Source organism: Schistocerca nitens, chromosome 3 (genome assembly GCF_023898315.1).
Source record: "Schistocerca nitens isolate TAMUIC-IGC-003100 chromosome 3, iqSchNite1.1, whole genome shotgun sequence".
NCBI classification, from domain to species: domain Eukaryota; kingdom Metazoa; phylum Arthropoda; class Insecta; order Orthoptera; family Acrididae; genus Schistocerca; species Schistocerca nitens.
The window spans coordinates 750,428,269-750,447,783 of NC_064616.1; the positions used below are offsets into that span (position 1 = coordinate 750,428,269).

The window sequence follows — 19,515 nt, forward strand, 5'->3', positions numbered from 1 at the left end:
CAGTGACTTGGCCAGTCTCGATCACTACTTGCATCACACTGAGACAATTATTGACTCATGTGCTGGGTCAACACGTCCACTTTAGCTGTCAGTGCATCATAGTCTACACATGATGCAGTTGTTCATGTGCTTGTGCACTGTATGGTTACCATACTGATGGGTGCCGCAGACATAGCATCTTGTACTTTATCCACCAGGTCCACCACTGCATCTGGAGACATATCTAACTCAGTTGCTATAATCCCCTTAATTGGAGACAGCAAACAGCTACTCCAAATAGTTCATAGCAGGCTGTCTGGATCTGTACCAGCATTGATCTTACTCTGCAGATACTGCAGGTACTGGGATGGTTTGTGGTCCACAATGCCCTCTTGTGTTAAAACCTGATGGAAGCATTCTTGTAGTGAAGCTGATACTTTCTGATTAACTATGTATTCAGCCAGTCATATAAATTGCTTTGAGGTGGTGTGGTAATTACATCCTGCACCTCAGTGACATAGCAGTGGTCGAGTTGACTTATGACCAATGTGAACTTCACAGACTCCGCAGTGATACCCAAGTAGAAGAAGCTAGCTTCAACTTGTGTGAATCAGAGGGCTGGATTGTGAGACCAGAAGGGCAGCAATCATGCTGTGTGTCTTAACACAGGGGGATTCATCACTACCAAGCATTCCATCATCTCATGAATTACCTTTGATAGTAACATGTCAAACTCATGCATTATGCAGGCAGATCATTTTGGGGTCATCACTTTAGCCATTGAGCTGTGATCCTGCCAATGCAACTGCAAATCTCACATAGAGTTATGATTAATTTGTACAAATGACACCTTCATTCTGAAGTAATAATAACTTTGTTCATTGTTGAAACTGGACAAAACAGCGAAACTTGTGAGCATCATGAATGCAGATATATGTGCTAGTCAGGAATGAACAAAACTTCTGTGTTTACCATAACTAAAATGACCCACGACAATGATAATTCTTTGTCGAAGAAAGAGTGTACACAAAACATAAAACTTCTATAGGCCTGAGAATAAACAGAACATAGGAAACATAATAGGAATTCTGCACTCCTGGAAGCTAGCGCAAAAATTGTTTTTAACAGCACAAAGTTTATAAACATAAAAATCACACCACACATGCACCAGACTGCACAGACAGCGCTGACATCCATGAAAAATACACCTCATAACTACATAGTATCAAAATTATGGCCCAACTTTTTGCATGGGGTCAACTGCTGGGGGCTGATATCTTGCAGGGGAACTTTTTTCTCCACAAAATATGAGGTCATGTTCCCTTGTCAGTAGTATCATAAAGCTGGAATTTATTCTGTGTGTAGCTCACAATACAAATGAAGACAACAATGAGAGATTCCCCAGTTATTTAATTATTAGCATTTAAAGACAAATATTTTTTATTAGTACAAGCACTTGTTTGTGCATTCCCTATATCATCAATAAATTGGAGCAATAACCTCGTTAGTTACCTACTCATGTATCCACATCACTAGCATTGCAAATATAATGGGAGCTGTTCATTATTGTTAAACTGAAGCAGAAATTACATGATTTTTGTAGAATTGTCAGAATTCTTGTGGTTAAAAAACTTGATGAAACAATTATAATCATACACATTAGCACAATAACAGAAAATCCAGGAGAGGATACAAACAATTACAAATTATGTTATTGTGACAACTGCTCATCTTTTAGTGAAACACATTAGTACTGGGAAGTTTCCAACTTTCATTCTTGTAAAGAATGCAGCACACTCACATATAATGCAAAATAGGTTTGGGTGAATGTGCTCATGTATACATGCATGTGCCTGCATGTGCACAGGCTCCATTTGTATGTTTTCAACCACTCACAGCTTTAGGTCAGATCAATATAAATAATGTACATTTATGAGTACCTTTATGTACACTTAATAATATTCCCTAAGTAGTTCTAAAGAGTTTCTAATATAAATAACTGATGCTAAGGAGGAAAAGTTCCCTGCCATTTAAGGACTTCAGTGCAGTGTTTTGCTTACCAGGTATTCGTAACGGTTCTTCCTACTTGCCAAACACATCACAATTAATCCAGTGACAATGAGCTGGAAAGAAATAAGAGAGGAAGCTTGTTTTAGTTGTATTGCATTATGCATGAAGTGATAATCCTGTTATTTTAAATGTGATGTAACCAGTCATGTAAAATTTAATGATTTATTGTTCTCCACAGTGAAAGAACCTACCAACAAAAATAAAAATCAAGAAATTGATGTATGATTGAATCAATACATGCTTTCTGTGTGTACTTTCCACTAATCATAATCAAGTGACAAAAATGGTATAAGTAAATTATCACTAAATTCTCAGTTCATGTGAAAAAATAGCTTCAAATAATATCCTTAGAAGAAACAGGTCTTATAATTCTCAATCTTAATTATATGTTTTGACCATGGACACTTGCAGCCACTACTAAAACATTAGGTTATCTAACAAAAAAAAAATTAATTCATTTGCATAAAGAAACATAACTGTAGCCAGTATTTCAGATTATAGGTTCAATCTGTGAAATGTACCAAAAAATAATAACCTAGAAGTTTCTGAGACTTAATTTCTCATCTTATATTCTGTTTCTTTGTCTTTTCACACATTATTTAATCATTTTCACATGGAGAGATGTCTCACCTGAAGAATCTCAACTATACTGGTTATCGCAGTATAATACTTTTGACAGCACTTCAGTTTGCTATCCATAAAAATTTTCCTTTAGTTGTCTTCATAGTTTTTGAAAATGTATGTTAAAGCATTGAGTAATTTGCTTTTTGTTAGTGTTAAATACAAGGAAGGCATCTCATTGCAACTGAAGACTTGAAAAACAAGTTAATACATTTTCCTGTTATATGGGAACATCCAGCTGTCAAGACATAAGTAATGCTTACTATAATATGTTTTCCAAATAGAATCCAATCAGCAGAACATATTTAAGTGTTAAGATTCTTGTGTTGCTGCAAATCAATAATTCTGCGAAGTGCTATGCTTTTGTAATATGCTTCTTCTTTATTTTGTAATGTTTGTCAAAAGAACTGCTCTCAGATCTCATACTATCAAAATAAAATGAGAACAAAAAGGAAAGGCCTAACTAGTTTTGGTAAATGATAAAAATCCAGGACATGTGGAATTAGTACTAAATAAAACAGGACCTCAGAATGTGGTGTGAATACATTGTGTGTTCACTAGTTACAAAAATTGTTCCTCAAAATGTGTTTTCCATGGAACTGCAGATGAACAAGGACATTCAACACTGTTGAGAAAATCAAAATTTGAATTTTTAAAAAAAATTTTTGTGTACTGAAGTACCTAACATACACTGAGGTGACAAAATTCATGGGATAGCGACATGTACATATTCAGGTGGTGATAGTATAATGTACACAAGGTATAAAAGGGCAGTACATTGGCAGAGATGTCATTTGTACTCACCTAATTCATGTGAAAAGGCTTCCCATGTCATTACGGCCATGCAACAGGAATTAGCAGACTTTGAACACAGAATGGTAATTGGACCTGGATGGATGGGATATTCCACTTTGGTATTCATTAAGAAATTCAATTTTCTGAGATTCACAGTGTCAACAGTGTGCCAAGAATACCAAATTTCAGGCATTACCTCTGACCATGGACAACACACAGTCCAACAGCCTTCACTTAATGACCAAGAGCAGCAGCACTTTCACAGAGTTATCAGTCTAACAGACAAGCAACACTGTGTGAAAAAACCACAGAAATCAATGTGGGACATATGACAAACTTATCTGTTTGGACAATGTGACAAAATTTGCTGTTAATGGGCTATGACAGCAGAAAACTGACACGAATGCCTTTGCTAACAGCATGACATTTCCTGCACTGCCCCACCTCGGCTCATGACCATGTCATTGGACCCTTGATGACTGGAAAACTATGGCCTGGTCAGATGAGTTCCAATTTCAGTTGGTAAGAACTGATGGTACAGTTTGATTGTGGTACAGACCCTTGACCACAGACCCAAGTTGCCAACAAGGCACTGTGTGAGCTGGTGGTGACTCCATAATGGTTTGGGCTGTATTTACATGGAATGGACTGGGTCCTCTAGTCCAACTGAACGAATCATTGACTGGAAATGATTATGTTTGTCTACTTGGAGACCATTGACAGTCACTCATTGACTTCACATTCTCAAACAACAGTTTCATGTCACCAGGTCACAATTGTTTGTGATTGGTTTGGGGAACATTCTGGACAATTTGAGTGAATGGTTTGACCATCCAACATGAATACCATCAGACATTTATGGGACATAAGCGAGAGGTCACATTGTGCACAACATCCTGCAATGGCAACACTTTTACAATTAAGTATGGCTGTAGAGGTTGCATGGCATAATATATCTGCAGGGAACTTCCAACAACTTGTTGAGTCCATGACACACTGAGCTGCTGCACTAAACTGGGCAAAAGGAAATCCACCATGATAATAGGAGGTATCTCATGACTTTTGTCACCTCAGTCTAAATTGTCTCTACAAACTGTGTTCATATGTTTTTTTTTTAATTTGATTTATTAGTGAAATTCTTCCACTCATATGTTATGATCAAACTGGACCCATGTGACAGATAAAAATTTATATACACATTCAATTACATCTTACCATAGTTGCTGGTACATAAGTTGGTACAGTCTCAAAGTAATTCAGTGAAGAAGTGTATGATCGTAGCATGAAGTATACTGTGAGAAACAGTATTCCCAAGAGTACAGACAGTCCTCCACATGCTGTGCAGAGGAAAACATATTTTCGGAGCCAGCAGGAATGTGGCAGAGCTGAAACAGAGCAGAAAATATTTAGCTTTATTCATAGTTGTGAACTACAGAGATGAAGGCATTTAATTGACTATTTCAAATATGAATGTAATGAAATTGTTTCTCAGTTTATCAATTTTCTCAGCTGACAATTTAAAAACTAATTTTATAATACATGGACATAAATGGAGCCTGTGATCCAATTCTTTCTCTATCCAAATACATCTAAATTAATTCTGGGCCACCTTATCAACAAGACTGATGAATGACTTGACAGTGGGTTATGATCAGTGATATGATCCATACCACATGTCTCTAAGTTCTGCATAGTGTGAATCCCAAATGACCTCACTGGTCATGGTCACTTCATAGATAATCATTACATTTTAGGCTAAGCAAGAATGTAAAACGTTGGAAACTCTGCAATTGATACTAGGTCATACGAATGATACAACATGAGAAGATGCCATTAGATCACAAGTGGCAGCTTGTTACCATTGACACAGTCTGGAAATCAGGCTGATTTTATGTCCTTTTGCCAACCTAATCAACTCATGGTGAACAGAATTCTGTTGTGAGGTATTAACACTTACAGATCCTATACTGGAAGATGTTTAATGTATAGTATCATCAGAGTCTCACAGGCTGCAAGCCTGCAGATGCTAGCTGCCGCAGAAGTAGCTGAGGTCAAATCATGGCTTTCACATTGTTTTGCCTATCTAACAACACTGTTCTCTGCAATGGATGGCTCAGAAACTGAATCCCAGTGCAGTTTCCTACCAATGTGTAAGGACTATTTTACATTATGTCAAATTTTGTAGTGTTCCTTGTTAGGCCCACTTTGGGCAAGCCATTTATGAGATGATAGCTTTATTAAGCAGCCAAGGGAGATAATTTACATTAACTATATCTGTTCATTACAAACAGTGCACTAAAATGCAGCAAACTGCACACAAGAAAAATAAAGGGTTAGGTGTGGTAGCTGCACGAAAGCAATTAAAGTACATGAATTACCAACTTTGGACCACAGCTAAGTTGATGGTATTGGTAGTGGTTGTTGTTTTGCAGTTGTCACTTCAAGGACAGGTTTGATGCCTCATCCCACACCGATCTATCCTGTGCAAGGCTCTTCATCTGTGCACAACTACTGCAACTTACAACCATTTGAACCTCCTTGCTGATGTCAAGCCTTGATACCCATCTAGAATTTTTACTGTCCACACTTCCCTCCATTACCAAACTGACGATTCCATGATACCTATCAAACTGATTCCCTATTTTAGTCAAGCTCTGTCATTTTTTTTTCCTCCCCAATTTCGTTCAGTATCTTCTCATCTAATCTTCAGCACTCCCCTGTTATACCACATTTCACTTTTTTTTTTTTTTTTAAGGCTGAACTGTTTATCATCCACACTTCACTTCCACATTAGGCTGCACTCCAGACAGACAAATACCTCTAGAAAAGACCTCCTAACATTTATATTTGATTTTAACACATTTCACTTTTTCAGAAATGCTTTCCTTGCTATTGCCAGTTTGGACTTTATATCCTCCCTACTTTGGTCATCATTAGTTATTTTTCTGCACAAATAACAAAACTCACCTGCTACTATTAGTGTCTCATTTACTAAAATAATTCCCTGACCATCACCTCATTTAATCTGACTATATTCCATTACTCTTGTTTTCCTTTTGTTCATGTTCATCTTATAACCTTTAACCAAAATGCTGCCTATTCTGTTCAGCTATTCTTCGAAGGCCTTTGCTGTCTCTGACAGAACTTCTGTGTTATTGGCAAATCTCAAAATTTTAAATTCCTCTCCCTGAATTTTAAGTGCTGTTACAAATATCTCCTTGGTTTCCTTCACAGCTTGCTCAACGTACACATCAAATAACGCCAGGCACAGTCTGCAGCCAATAATAGACAAAGGTGGATTATTCTCCATGATCTTGTACCACTCTTGCTGCTAATATTAATTATTTTTTTCTTTTAGAAACCGTTTTCATTAATAATGCATATAGATACATCAACGTATAGGGATCTACAGGAAATTACAAAATTTGTATTTAATTAAATTTTGTTTTACACAGTATAATTTACAGTCTGTTGATGTCAATAGTGTAAGGAGTTCATACAGGAACATTTTATTTAAAGAAATAATCATAATTTACTATACCTGAAAACAATGAGCTCATCAAAATTCTATCTTGATAGAAATTGTTTTAAAATTGACTTCATTTATTTGAAAGCTCTTATTCTTCTCATTCAAGCTAATGTTTTACAATTTCTGAAAACTTAATATTCCAAAAGTTACTCATATTCAAAATGTTTGTTTTCCAGAATATCCTGATTTTAAAAAACTTTCCAAAATCCACTGGTATATTTTTGTAGCCCCGATTTTTCTACTTCAAAAAATGTATACTCTTATTGAAATAATCTGACAGTTTATAAATTATTCCAGTTAGAAAATTTCACTAATGGCAGACCTTGTCTGGAAAATGCTTGGCAAATCTTGGGAACCCCTGAGCATATTAAAACTTCCCTGTAGTAAAGTAGTACCATTTTTAAATTATACAGATTCTGATTAAATAAATCTATTGTATCTTTGAAACTCTCTCTTTGTCTGTTTTTTTTATGTTAATGTCTGAAATTAAATGGTACAGTCCTTTGCCTTCTCAGGATTTCTGTAATATGTGCATCTTTTTATTCCTGGCATATAAGCAACATTGACACAGCTACTGTATAGTAGCAGCTTGAACTGACAACTGTAAACAACAAACGTGCATTAGACCAAGCAGCTTTGGGGATATAGAAGTATGTAAGTTACTATATTTTGCATATTTTTGTTCACTGATGTCTTATGGGATAATATTGTATGGCAACTCCTCACTTAGGCTAAAAGTATTCATCACACAAAAGAAGATAACTAGAATTATGTGTGGAGTTCATACACATACATCTTGTAGGTGTCCCTCTAATCCTAGAACAATGAAAAGGGGGGTGGGGGATGTTACATTGCTACTAAACTATCATAAAGTTTACTACTCCACATTTTATTAAAGGTAGTCAATTTATAGGTTATTCGTTAGCTAATTACCAGTATGAGCTCTCCAATAGCATGCAACGTACCAAATTAAGTACAAAATGTCATGTTACACTCTACTGCGTTTGTAAATTTTGTGAGGGTTCAATAATGAGGATTAAGCAGCTGGGAATATTAACCATGGCCTCACAGTACATTTATTCACTTATATAATCTGTTATCAACAATCCATCTGAGTTTGAGAGTAACAGAGATATTCGTATTTACAGCACTAGAGGGAAAAATGATCTGCATTACCCTTTATTGAATCTAGCTCTGCCACAGAAAGCAACAAATATGCAGTTATTAAACTCTTTGACAATATACCCATGGACATAAAATGTCTGGCAGATAGCAAAAATATCTTCGAATGTAGATTAAAGGGTTTTCTGCTTAACAACTCCTTCTATACCATAGAAGAATTCTTGAGTAGAGATAATTACTTATAATAATACCATAAATGGCCAGTATGCAACAATATAATAATTATTGTTTATTTTTTACTTAGTTGCATATAAGTGTTCTATGTTTGTTCTGTTGACACATTCCACATCATAACATTTATCGTGAATTTGATCTATGGAACAAGTACTATGACTAAGTGACTGAGCAGGCAGCATTCAATAGTGGATATGCAGCCACAATATGTCAACAATGTTGTATCGCAAATTGCAATGGAGCAATGTCTATAAATAAAGTGCTCAATATATTCTTCAGAATGTTTTGAAGCAGAGAAAAATGTGCCCAAACTTTGACAGGCACACTTTGACTCCAAAACAAAAACAATGATGAATGGATGCCTGCCATGACTTGGCTGAAATGCAAGATGTGAGGAACTCTATTCTGTAAAAAAGCATCACAGGTGACAAGACCTGGTGTTATCAACACCAACCTACCAAAGTAAGACAAAGTGCAGAAATTCACATGAAGCACAATGCTTTGAAGTCATAACTGACATTGAAGCCAATGTGATATGCAAGTTTAACAGTATCCCTAAGAAGGACTTTTCTGACAGTTTCACATGGTGGTATGAATGTTCTGTTTGTTGTAGTCAACTGAGGGGAGACTACATAGAACGTCTAAAATGTTATAGTTGCCATCTTAACTGTTCTCTGTTTTATCTATTAATCCAGTCTTGAAACTTTTTGGGCCAACTGGGGTTTTCAGACATCGTCCATAAAACCACAGTCAGTGGCTAGCGAGCATTCAGTATGTAAAAATCATTTAGTTGTCGTAAGTCATGATTGTGGAGTTATAGCGTAAAGTGTAGAGATTGGACTAAAAATATTGGAACACAGTGAGAAATGCATCCTTGAACATAAATGCAGATGCTAGCCAAGCCTGCATGTCATGCTGTTGTATTTGTCCATGAATGGCATCTGTGCAAGGCCCTCAATACACTGCAAGTGTCAGTCATGGTCAGAACAGTGTCCTGTGTTGTTGTCAGTACATTATGTCAGAGCTAAGTAAACTCAAACGTGGGAAAATAGTTGGTGATAGTATAATGAGTGTTTCTGTAACCAAGGGAGCTGGAGTGTTTGGTGTTTCAAGAGACTGTGGCGAATAGCTCAGGACTGGTTTTGTGAGCACGAAAATGAACTCTCACATCTCCCCTGGGCACCACAGTCACCAGATCTTGGCGATCTACTTTAGAGAGAAGGGTGCATGATCGCTATTTAGCTTCATCATCACTGCCTAAAGTTGTCACTACTTTTCAGGACAAATGGTACAATATTCTCTTAAAAACCATACAGGACCTGTATTATCCATTTCGAGGTGACTGGGAGCTGTTTTGAATGCCAATGGTTTTCCTACATGACAACAGGCATGGTAATGTGTTGTGGCTGTGGTGTTCGCATATTTTTGTCCATCTATTGAAGTATGCTACTTCACTGTGTTGCCATTTGAAAAATTGTGTTAAATTGCTCACAGATTATGTGAAGTGCTGACCTGTGAGTATTACAGTTGCAAATTGTGTGTTGGTCTTAAGGCAGCATGATTGACTGTGTGCAAGTACCCTATTTTAGTCATCCAGTAAGTGAGAATGGTGACAACGCCCGTATCGCAGTGGTAACACCAGTTCCGGTTAGATTACCGAAGTTAAGCTCTATCACGCTGGGCTAGGGAGCTGGACGTGTGACCATCTGGTCTGCCGAGTGCTGTTGGCAAGCAGGGTGCACTCAGTCCTTGTGAGGCAAACTGAGGAGCTACTTGACTGAAAGTAGCGGCACTGGTCTCGTAAACTGACATACAGCTGGGAGAGTAGTGTGCTGACCACATGCCCCTCCATATGATGCGTGTTGGCTGAGGATAACATGGCAGCCAGTCGGTACCACTGAGTCTTCATAATAATAATAATAATAATAATAATAATAATAATAATAATAATAATAATAATAATAATAGCTTTATTCAACATCGAATGGTACACTGCACATGTACAAAGAAACAGTAATGATTAAAGTTATTTGTACAATACACAAGACACATTCTTCTGAATACGTCATTAATTTACAACAAAATTACAATAAGATGTTTACTGATTTCTATTCACATGATTTCACAAAGCATTTGTTGTTCTTCATATAAGTATGGTACTCTTCTAATGTGTAGAAAGGGTGTTTTACTAAAAATTTCTTAAGCTGATGTTTCAGTTTAACTGTAGGAAGAGCCATAACTGCACTAGGCAGTGCATTAGCTAATTTTATACCTGAGAGCAGCTCAGTCAGTGTCAGTTAGACCGTCAGCGAGAGCGCATCGCTAGCTCCTGCTACTACTAAGGCGAGTACACCGTTTGCTTCTTACATATTTTACAAACAGCAGCGACTTATTTTCAGTTATCTGTGTAATTACTAGTTTATTTTTGTAATTTCTTGCGTGTTCGAGTGCTTACTAGGTAGAACCTTTTATTGCAATAACAGTGTTTTTGTACTTATTTGCTGCGCTTAGCTTTTAAATAGTTTTTCTGGGAAAACCTAGCGTAGTTTTCGCGTCTCGTATTTCAGTGAGTGTTTCTTGATTATCAGAGTAGCTCATCAGAAGATTATCTTGGGAATTTGTCACCGTATAGAGTAGGGTAAACATAGTCATGTGTAGGGACTGTGGTTGTTGTGAGCGGACGCAAGGAGAATTGGCCACTCTTCGGGGACAGGTGGAGGCTTTGTCTGTTAGGCTCATCGAGCTCGAGGCGCAGGCGTCGGCTCGTAGTGGCGTTGGGGCAACTGTGGTGAGACCTATGCCTACTTCGGTGGCCTTGGAATCACATGGAACCCCTGATGTCGCTGCGTCTTCCGGCAGTGAGCATCTTACCGGTCAGCCATCACTCCAGGGTGAATGGCGGACAGTGGTGGGCTCGCGCGTGCCTGGCCGAAAGGCGAAGGTGGGATCTGGCCGCGTGGCAGCTGCCTTACCCCTTTCCAACAGGTACGGGGTGCTTCCTAGTGGTGATGACATCGTTTCCGAGCCACCACAGGATGCCTCGCCTGTTGGGCCAGTGGCCGATTCTCCGGCAAGGTCCCGACAGTCACAGAGGGCGGGCCTATTAGTTATAGGGAGCTCCAACGTTAGGCGGGTTATGGAGCCCCTCAGGAAAATAGCGGGTAGGTCGGGGAAGAATGCCAGTGTGCACTCGGTGTGCTTGCCGGGGGGTCTCGTCCGTAATGTGGAGGAGGCCCTTCCGGCAGCTATTGAACGCACTGGGTGTGACCGGCTGCAGATAGTAGCACATGTCGGAACGAATGACGCCTGCCGCTTGGGTTCTGAGGCCATCCTTGGTTCCTTCCGGCGGCTGGCTGATTTGGTGAAGACAACCAGCATCGCACGCGGAGTGCAAGCTGAGCTTAATATCTGCAGCATAGTGCCCAGAGTCGATCGCGGTCCTCTGGTTTGGAGCCGTGTGGAGGGTCTAAACCAGAGGCTCAGACGACTCTGCGACTATAATGGTTGCAAATTCATCGACCTCCGTTATTGGGTGGAGAACTGTAGGGCCCCCCTAGACAGGTCAGGCGTGCACTACACACCGGAAGCAGCTACTAGGGTAGCAGAGTACGTGTGGCGTGCACACGGGGGTTTTTTAGGTTAGAGGGACCCCCCCTTGGGCGAAACGATAAAATACCTGACGGCTTACCAGAGAGAACATTATCATCGTTGATAAAGAACGTCCGTCCTCAGAGACCAAAAACAGGAAAAGTTAACGTAATATTGGTAAACTGCAGGAGTATCCAGGGCAAGGTTCCTGAATTAGTATCTCTTATTGAAGGAAATAGTGCGCATATAGTATTAGGAACGGAAAGTTGGTTAAAACCGGAAGTGAACAGTAACGAAATCCTAGACACAGAATGGAATATATACCGCAAGGATAGGATAAACGCCAATGGTGGAGGAGTATTTATAGCAGTAAAGAATTCAATAATATCCAGTGAAGTTATTAGCGAATGCGAATGTGAAATAATCTGGGTTAAGTTAAGTATCAAAGGTGGGTCAGATATGATAGTCGGATGCTTCTATAGGCCACCTGCATCAGCAACCGTAGTAGTTGAGCGCCTCAGAGAGAACCTGCAGAACGTCGTGAAGAAGTTTCGTGATCATACTATTGTAATAGGGGGAGACTTCAATCTACCAGGTATAGAATGGGATAGTCACACAATCAGAACTGGAGCCAGGGACAGAGACTCTTGTGACATTATCCTGACTGCCTTGTCCGAGAATTACTTCGAGCAGATAGTTAGAGAACCAACTCGTGAAGCTAACGTTTTAGACCTCATAGCAACAAATAGACCGGAACTTTTCGACTCCGTGAATGTAGAAGAGGGTATCAGTGATCATAAGTCAGTGGTTGCATCAATGACTACAAGTGTAATAAGAAATGCCAAGAAAGGAAGGAAAATCTATTTGCTTAACAAGAGTGATAGGGCACAAATCGCAGAATATCTGAGTGACCACCATCAAACGTTCATTTCTGAGGAAGAGGATGTGGAACAAAAATGGAAAAAATTCAGAAACATCGTCCAGTACGCCTTAGATAAGTTCGTACCGACTAAGGTCCAAAGCGAGGGGAAAGATCCACCGTGGTATAACAATCATGTACGAAAGGTGCTACGGAAACAAAGAAAGCTTCACCATAGGTTTAAGAGTAGTCGAATCATAGCTGATAAGGAAAAGCTGAACGAAGCGAAAAAGAGCGTAAAGAGAGCAATGAGAGAAGCATTCAACGAATTCGAACATAAAACATTGGCAAACAATCTAAACAAGAACCCTAAAAAGTTTTGGTCATATGTAAAATCGGTAAGCGGATCTAAATCCCCTATTCAGTCACTCGTTGACCACGATGGCACCGAAACAGAGGACGACCGAAGAAAGGCAGAAATACTGAATTCAGTGTTCCGAAACTGTTTCACTGCGGAAAATCGTAACACGGTCCCTGACTTCAGCCGTCGCACGGACGCCAAAATGGAAAATATTGAAATAAACGATATCGGAATTGAAAAACAACTGCTATCACTTAGTAGCGGAAAAGCATCCGGACCAGACGAGATACCCGTAAGATTCTACAGTGATTATGCTAAAGAACTTGCCCCCTTTCTATCAGCAATTTATCGTAGATCTCTGGAAGAACGTAAAGTACCTAGCGACTGGAAGAAAGCGCAGGTCGTTCCCATTTTCAAGAAGGGTCATAAATCAGATGCGAATAATTATAGGCCTATTTCGCTTACGTCAATCTGTTGTAGAATAATGGAACATGTTTTATGTTCTCGTATTATGACGTTCTTAGATAATACAAATCTCCTTCATCATAACCAACATGGATTCCGCAAACAGAGATCATGTGAAACTCAGCTCGCCCTATTTGTCCAAGAAATTCACAGTGCCGTAGACACTGGCGAGCAGATTGATGCCGTATTCCTGGACTTCAGGAAGGCATTTGATACGGTTCCGCACTTACGTTTAGTGAAAAAAATACGAGCTTACGGAATATCGGATCAGGTTTGTGATTGGATTCAGGATTTCCTAGAAGAAAGAACACAACATGTCATTCTTAACGGTTCAAAATCTGCAGATGTAGAGGTAATTTCGGGAGTACCGCAAGGAAGCGTGATAGGACCTTTATTGTTTACAATATACATAAATGACTTAGTTGACAACATCGGTAGCTCCGTGAGGCTATTTGCAGATGACACGGTTGTCTACAAGAAAGTAGCAACATCAGAAGACTCGTACGTACTCCAGGAAGACCTGCAGAGGATTAATGAATGGTGCGACAGCTGGCAGCTTTCCCTAAACGTAGATAAATGTAATATAATGCGCATACATAGGGGCAGAAATCCATTCCAGTACGATTATGCCATAGGTGGTAAATCATTGGAAGCGGTAACGACCGTAAAATACTTAGGAGTTACTATCCGGAGCGATCTGAAGTGGAATGATCACATAAAACAAATAGTGGGAAAGGCAGGCGCCAGGTTGAGATTCATAGGAAGAATTCTAAGAAAATGTGACTCATCGACGAAAGAAGTAGCTTACAAAACGCTTGTTCGTCCGATTCTTGAGTATTGCTCATCAGTATGGGACCCTTACCAGGTTGGATTAATAGAAGAGATAGACATGATCCAGCGAAAAGCAGCGCGATTCGTCATGGGGACATTTAGTCAGCGCGAGAGCGTTACGGAGATGCTGAACAAGCTCCAGTGGCGGACACTTCAAGAAAGGCGTTACGCAATACGGAGAGGTTTATTATCGAAATTACGAGAGAGCACATTCCGGGAAGAGATGGGCAACATATTACTACCGCCCACATATATCTCGCGTAATGATCACAACGAAAAGATCCGAGAAATTAGAGCAAATACGGAGACTTACAAGCAGTCGTTCTTCCCACGCACAATTCGTGAATGGAACAGGGAAGGGGGATCAGATAGTGGTACAATAAGTACCCTCCGCCACACACCGTAAGGTGGCTCGCGGAGTATAGATGTAGATGTAGATGTAGATGTACTGAGGCCCCTTTTCGTAAAGTGCTGTTCTGTGGCTGCCAATGTAAAATCTTTCCTTATTTCTAGTATTGTATTGGTGGAAATATGAATAAGTGTTTGGGTGCAGTCTTTCCACAAGCAATATGGCTTTTAGAATGTATGTGTTTATAACAGTTAACACCTCTGTTTTTGGAAACAAGTTGCCACAAGATTCCCTATATTTTGCTCCACATATTATTCTCACACCCCTTTTTTGAAGAATGAGTAGCTTATCTAGATTAGCTTTGGTTGTTGCCCCCCAAATTTCAATACTGTAGTTCAAGTGAGAAGAGAAAAGAGCATGGTATGCAATCTTTAGGACTACAGTGTCTTTATAGAACTTGTTAATAGTACTGATTGCAAATACATTTTTTTACAACTTAGTTGCTAGGGAGTCAATATGTGTGTCCTATTTCAGGTTGCTTTGGATTGTTACATCAAGGAATTTTACACTAGACTCTTTCTTTACCAATTCGTTGCCAATGTATAATTTAATCTCATTATTCAAACTACTTTTGTTAAAGTCCATCAAACATGTTTTAATGGTGCTTACATTTAAGTGGCTTTCATTAAAAAACTGAACAATTTCTTTTGTCACATTATTACACTTGGCCTCTAGTTCATTACATGATTCCTTTTTACACACAATGGACGAACCACTGGCATACAGAACAATTTTGGAATTTATAGTACAGTATTTAATATCATTTACATAGATCAAGAACAGAAGGGGGCCCAAACCGAGCCCTGGAGAACGCTATATTTTATGCAAGTGATCTCTGATTTGTAGACACCACTTTCCGTTTTAAGCAGAACAAACTGTTTTATATTGCTCATACAACACTTTTTAGGCCATAAGCAGCGCCTCTAATGCCCATGTTCCATAGCTTGTCTCATAGCATGTCAACATTCACACAATCAAAGGCTTTTTCCAGGTCTAGGTATACACCTGCCACACATTCCTTGCTTTCGATACCCCCTAACACCTCTTCAATTAGTTGAGCAGCTGCAGTGCTACTTGATTTACCTTTTAGGAATCCATTTTGATTTCAAACATCAGGTTGTGTTTGTTAAGAAAGCTTCTAATCCTGTTATATGTAACTATCTCGACTATTTTGGAAAAGACAGGAAGGATTGAGACTGGTCTGTAGTTTTCTATTTTGTTTTTGTCACTTTTCTTAAAAATGGGTGTTACCTGTGCTATTTTTAGTCTGTCTGGAAAGGTGCCTGATTCTATTATATTGATGACTGCTACAGACAGAGGTACAGATACATTTTGGCTACAGGCTTTTAAAACATTAATATTTAGGCCATCATGCCCAGCTGAATTAGAGGGTTTTAGAGAGCTAATGATGCCCATTATTTCTGCACAGTTTGTGTGGGCTAGATATCTACTATGGTCACATGTATTACCTTTAAAACTGTAGTGCATGTTTTTATGTTTGTCATTTATGGCTTCCCCTACAGAAGAAAAATATTCATTAAAAATATTTAAAATTTCCAGTTGGTCTTTTATGAGCATGCCATTGTGGTTAACAGTAAAGTCCATACAGGATTTGTCATTGCAGGTTCTAAAACTGTTTATGACTACCCAGATGCCAGCAGTTACGTTGTGTGAGTTTTGAAGCTTATTTGCAACATAGTTGCTCCTGGTCTGTGTGACTAAGTCCTTATAGTGTGCTTGATATATTTTGAAGGCTTCCTTTAGCTCAGGAATCTCTCTATTATTCAGCATTGCACTGTGGAGTAGTTTTAATTTTTCCCTAGCTTTACCCAAAAATTTTTGGTTATATTCTTTGTTTGTTTCATTTTTGTGATTACAACTGGGCATGTGGTACCAAAGCAGTAATAGAAGTCAGCAGCAAAGCTATCATATGAAAAGCTATTATTTTCAAACTATTTTATATGTGCTAGCATGCAGTTTAGTCTATTTATGTTGTCATTATACATTATTCTTTTAGTTCCAAACTGTTGCTTTGTGGTGACAGTGGGGGCCTCATGGAGCTCCAATTTAAGCTGTACTGCATGGCCTGTTCGGGCGGAGTTTAGTTTTAGTAATTGAGAAACAGAGCGCTTAGCGGCTTCCAAAAAGCTGTACACATAGTATCGAACGCTTATGAAACTTTTTCTCACTGACATCCGCCGTAAAATGATGAAAGAAGTTTATCGCTTACTACATTTTCGCTGTTCATGCCGTGCAACTTTAGCATCAGACATGACGGAAAGTTATTACTTTTTTACTATCGTCTACACTCACAACACAATTGGTAGACAAGTACCACTAAATGTACCTGCAAAATTAAATCACCGTACGATATACAGTTCAGGAGATAGGACGTCATTGATATTTAGACGCGCGAAAACTAGCTTTTGCTTAGAAATAGTGCGCAGTAGAAGTTCAACATCAGGCATGACATTTTAATGTATTACTTCTTTACTGAAAACTCTATTCGCATCTCACTTTTCAGAAAGTATTCCACATATCAGTAAACGAAGCTGCAAAATTATATCACTGTGTGACACGTAGTTAAGGAGATGCCACGTCATTAGCATTGAGCTCAGTGGAAAACTGCTTTTGCTTAAAATGGAGTGCAAATCACCCAGACCACATTCATCCAGTGTTTCTTAATGAGAGAAGTTAGCGACTTCCAACAAACCTTAAGCATACTTTCAAATCTATTCTAAAGCTATCCTCACTTACACGCTTAAGGCCAAATATTTAATACATGCACTCGTTTGTAAAGCAGTCGGACCTATGAAACTTTTTTATGCACGGGAGTTCGCTTCTTTACAGTATCGTGCGTTTACTGGTATCTTTCACTCTGTTATTTACCCTTTACAAAATTACTTAATGCCGTATCTTGCTCTGAAGTGTGTAAACCAGACAATTAATATCCTTTCATCACAAACGTGTTTGAAAAACCATAACACACTACTGGCCATTAAAATTGCTACACCACGAAGATGACGTGCTACAGACGCGAAATTTAACCGACAAGAAGAAGATGCTGTGATATGCAAATGATTTAGCTTTTCAGAGCATCCACACAAAGTTGGTGCCGGTGGCGACACCTACTACGTGCTGACATGAGGAAAGTTTCCAACCGATTTCTCGTACACAAACAGCAGCTGACCGGCGTTGCCTGGTGAAACGTTTTGTAATTCCTCGTGTAAGGAGAATGCGTACCATCACGTTTCCGACTTTGATAAAGGTCGGACTGTAGTCTATCGCGATTGCGGTTTATCGTATCGCGACAGCAGCTGGTACCGGCGGAGGTTCGAGTCCTCCCTCAGGCATGGGTGTGTGTGTTTGTCCTTAGGATAATTTACATTTCAGCAGGATAATGCATGACCGCATGTTGCAGGTCCTGTACGGGCCTTTCTGGATACAGAAAATGTTCGACTGCTGCCCTGGCCAGCACATTCTCCAGATCTCTCACCAACTGAAAACGTCTGGTCAATGGTGGCCGAGCAACTGACTCGTCACAATACGTCAGTCACTACTCATGATGAACTGTGGCATCGTGTTGAAGCTGCATGGGCAGCTGTACCTGTGCACTCCATCGAAGCTCTGTTTGACTCAATGCCCAGGTGTATCAAGGTCGTTATTACGGCCAGAGGTGGTTGTTCTGGGTACTGATTTTTCAGGATCTATGCACCCAAATTGCGTGAAAATGTAATCACATGTCAGTTTTAGTATAATGTAATTGTCCAATGAATACCCGTGTATCATCTGCATTTCTTCTTGGTATAGCAATTTTAATGGTCCGTAGTGTATGTCCATTTCCTTATTAATCATCGCAGGGTGGTTATCCTGCACGTTACTTATTGACGACAGAGGCAAACAGTGCTTTAGTGCTTGTCTTTACCAGGTTGTGCGTGTCTGGTGTAGTGGTGTCAAGCGACTGTCGGCTTTCAAGCAGTCCACGTGAGACGGCTGCTACCTCCACATGCTGGATGTTGCATGCATGTGGCTGTGGCTGGGTTGGTCCGGACCAGGCGTTTGATACCAATGACTCTGTCATCACCGACGAAGTACGTGACCCTACAGCAGGTATTAAAGTGTCTATCATCAAGCATCACAACGAAATGTCTCCCAGTTGGAGCATACAGAAACTTCTTGTCTCCCCTAAGCTTCTACAAAATTTTGTCCTGGAGGTTTCTTTATTTTGGTTTGGTGAACTCATAACGTCGTGCCACCAATAGAATTATTTGGTAGTAACTTTCCTTGCTCCTGAGTAACGCTGTCTTTTGTCGCACCATAAAACACACATTTTCCAATGATTGTTCCCCTTGCACTCTTTACAGAGCAGTCTTTAGTTTGCATATCCTGCCTCAGTCATGCATACTGTTGGATCGTAAGGTCAGTGGTCCCTGGAGTGTCCACTGTGCACTATCTTCGCTGACTTTGCGAAGCTCCAATGCGTAAGGTCACTCTCACAGGTACAGTGGCGCATGGTGAGACGCACAGTGCGACCTTGTCTGGCAACGTACATTTTTTTATTGCGTCTTAGGGCTTCCTATTCGACAGACTCATGAGGTCAATTTTTCACACTACCAAGAATTTTGTGTAAAATGTGGGTGACAATAGTGCCT

General features: G+C 39.5%; 1 protein-coding gene across 2 annotated transcripts in view; it reads right to left on the reverse strand.

Moving 5' to 3' along the window:
* LOC126248750 (uncharacterized) overlaps positions 1 to 19,515 on the reverse strand; it is a 405,014-nt gene that overhangs the window by 56,969 nt on the left and 328,530 nt on the right. For both annotated transcript variants that reach the window (XM_049950087.1, XM_049950086.1), the window contains 2 exons: positions 4,681 to 4,850; positions 2,040 to 2,102 (listed from right to left, as the gene is read on the reverse strand). In XM_049950087.1, coding sequence (XP_049806044.1) covers positions 2,040 to 2,102; positions 4,681 to 4,850 — 233 coding nt within the window. The remainder of the gene's footprint in view (positions 1 to 2,039; positions 2,103 to 4,680; positions 4,851 to 19,515) is intronic.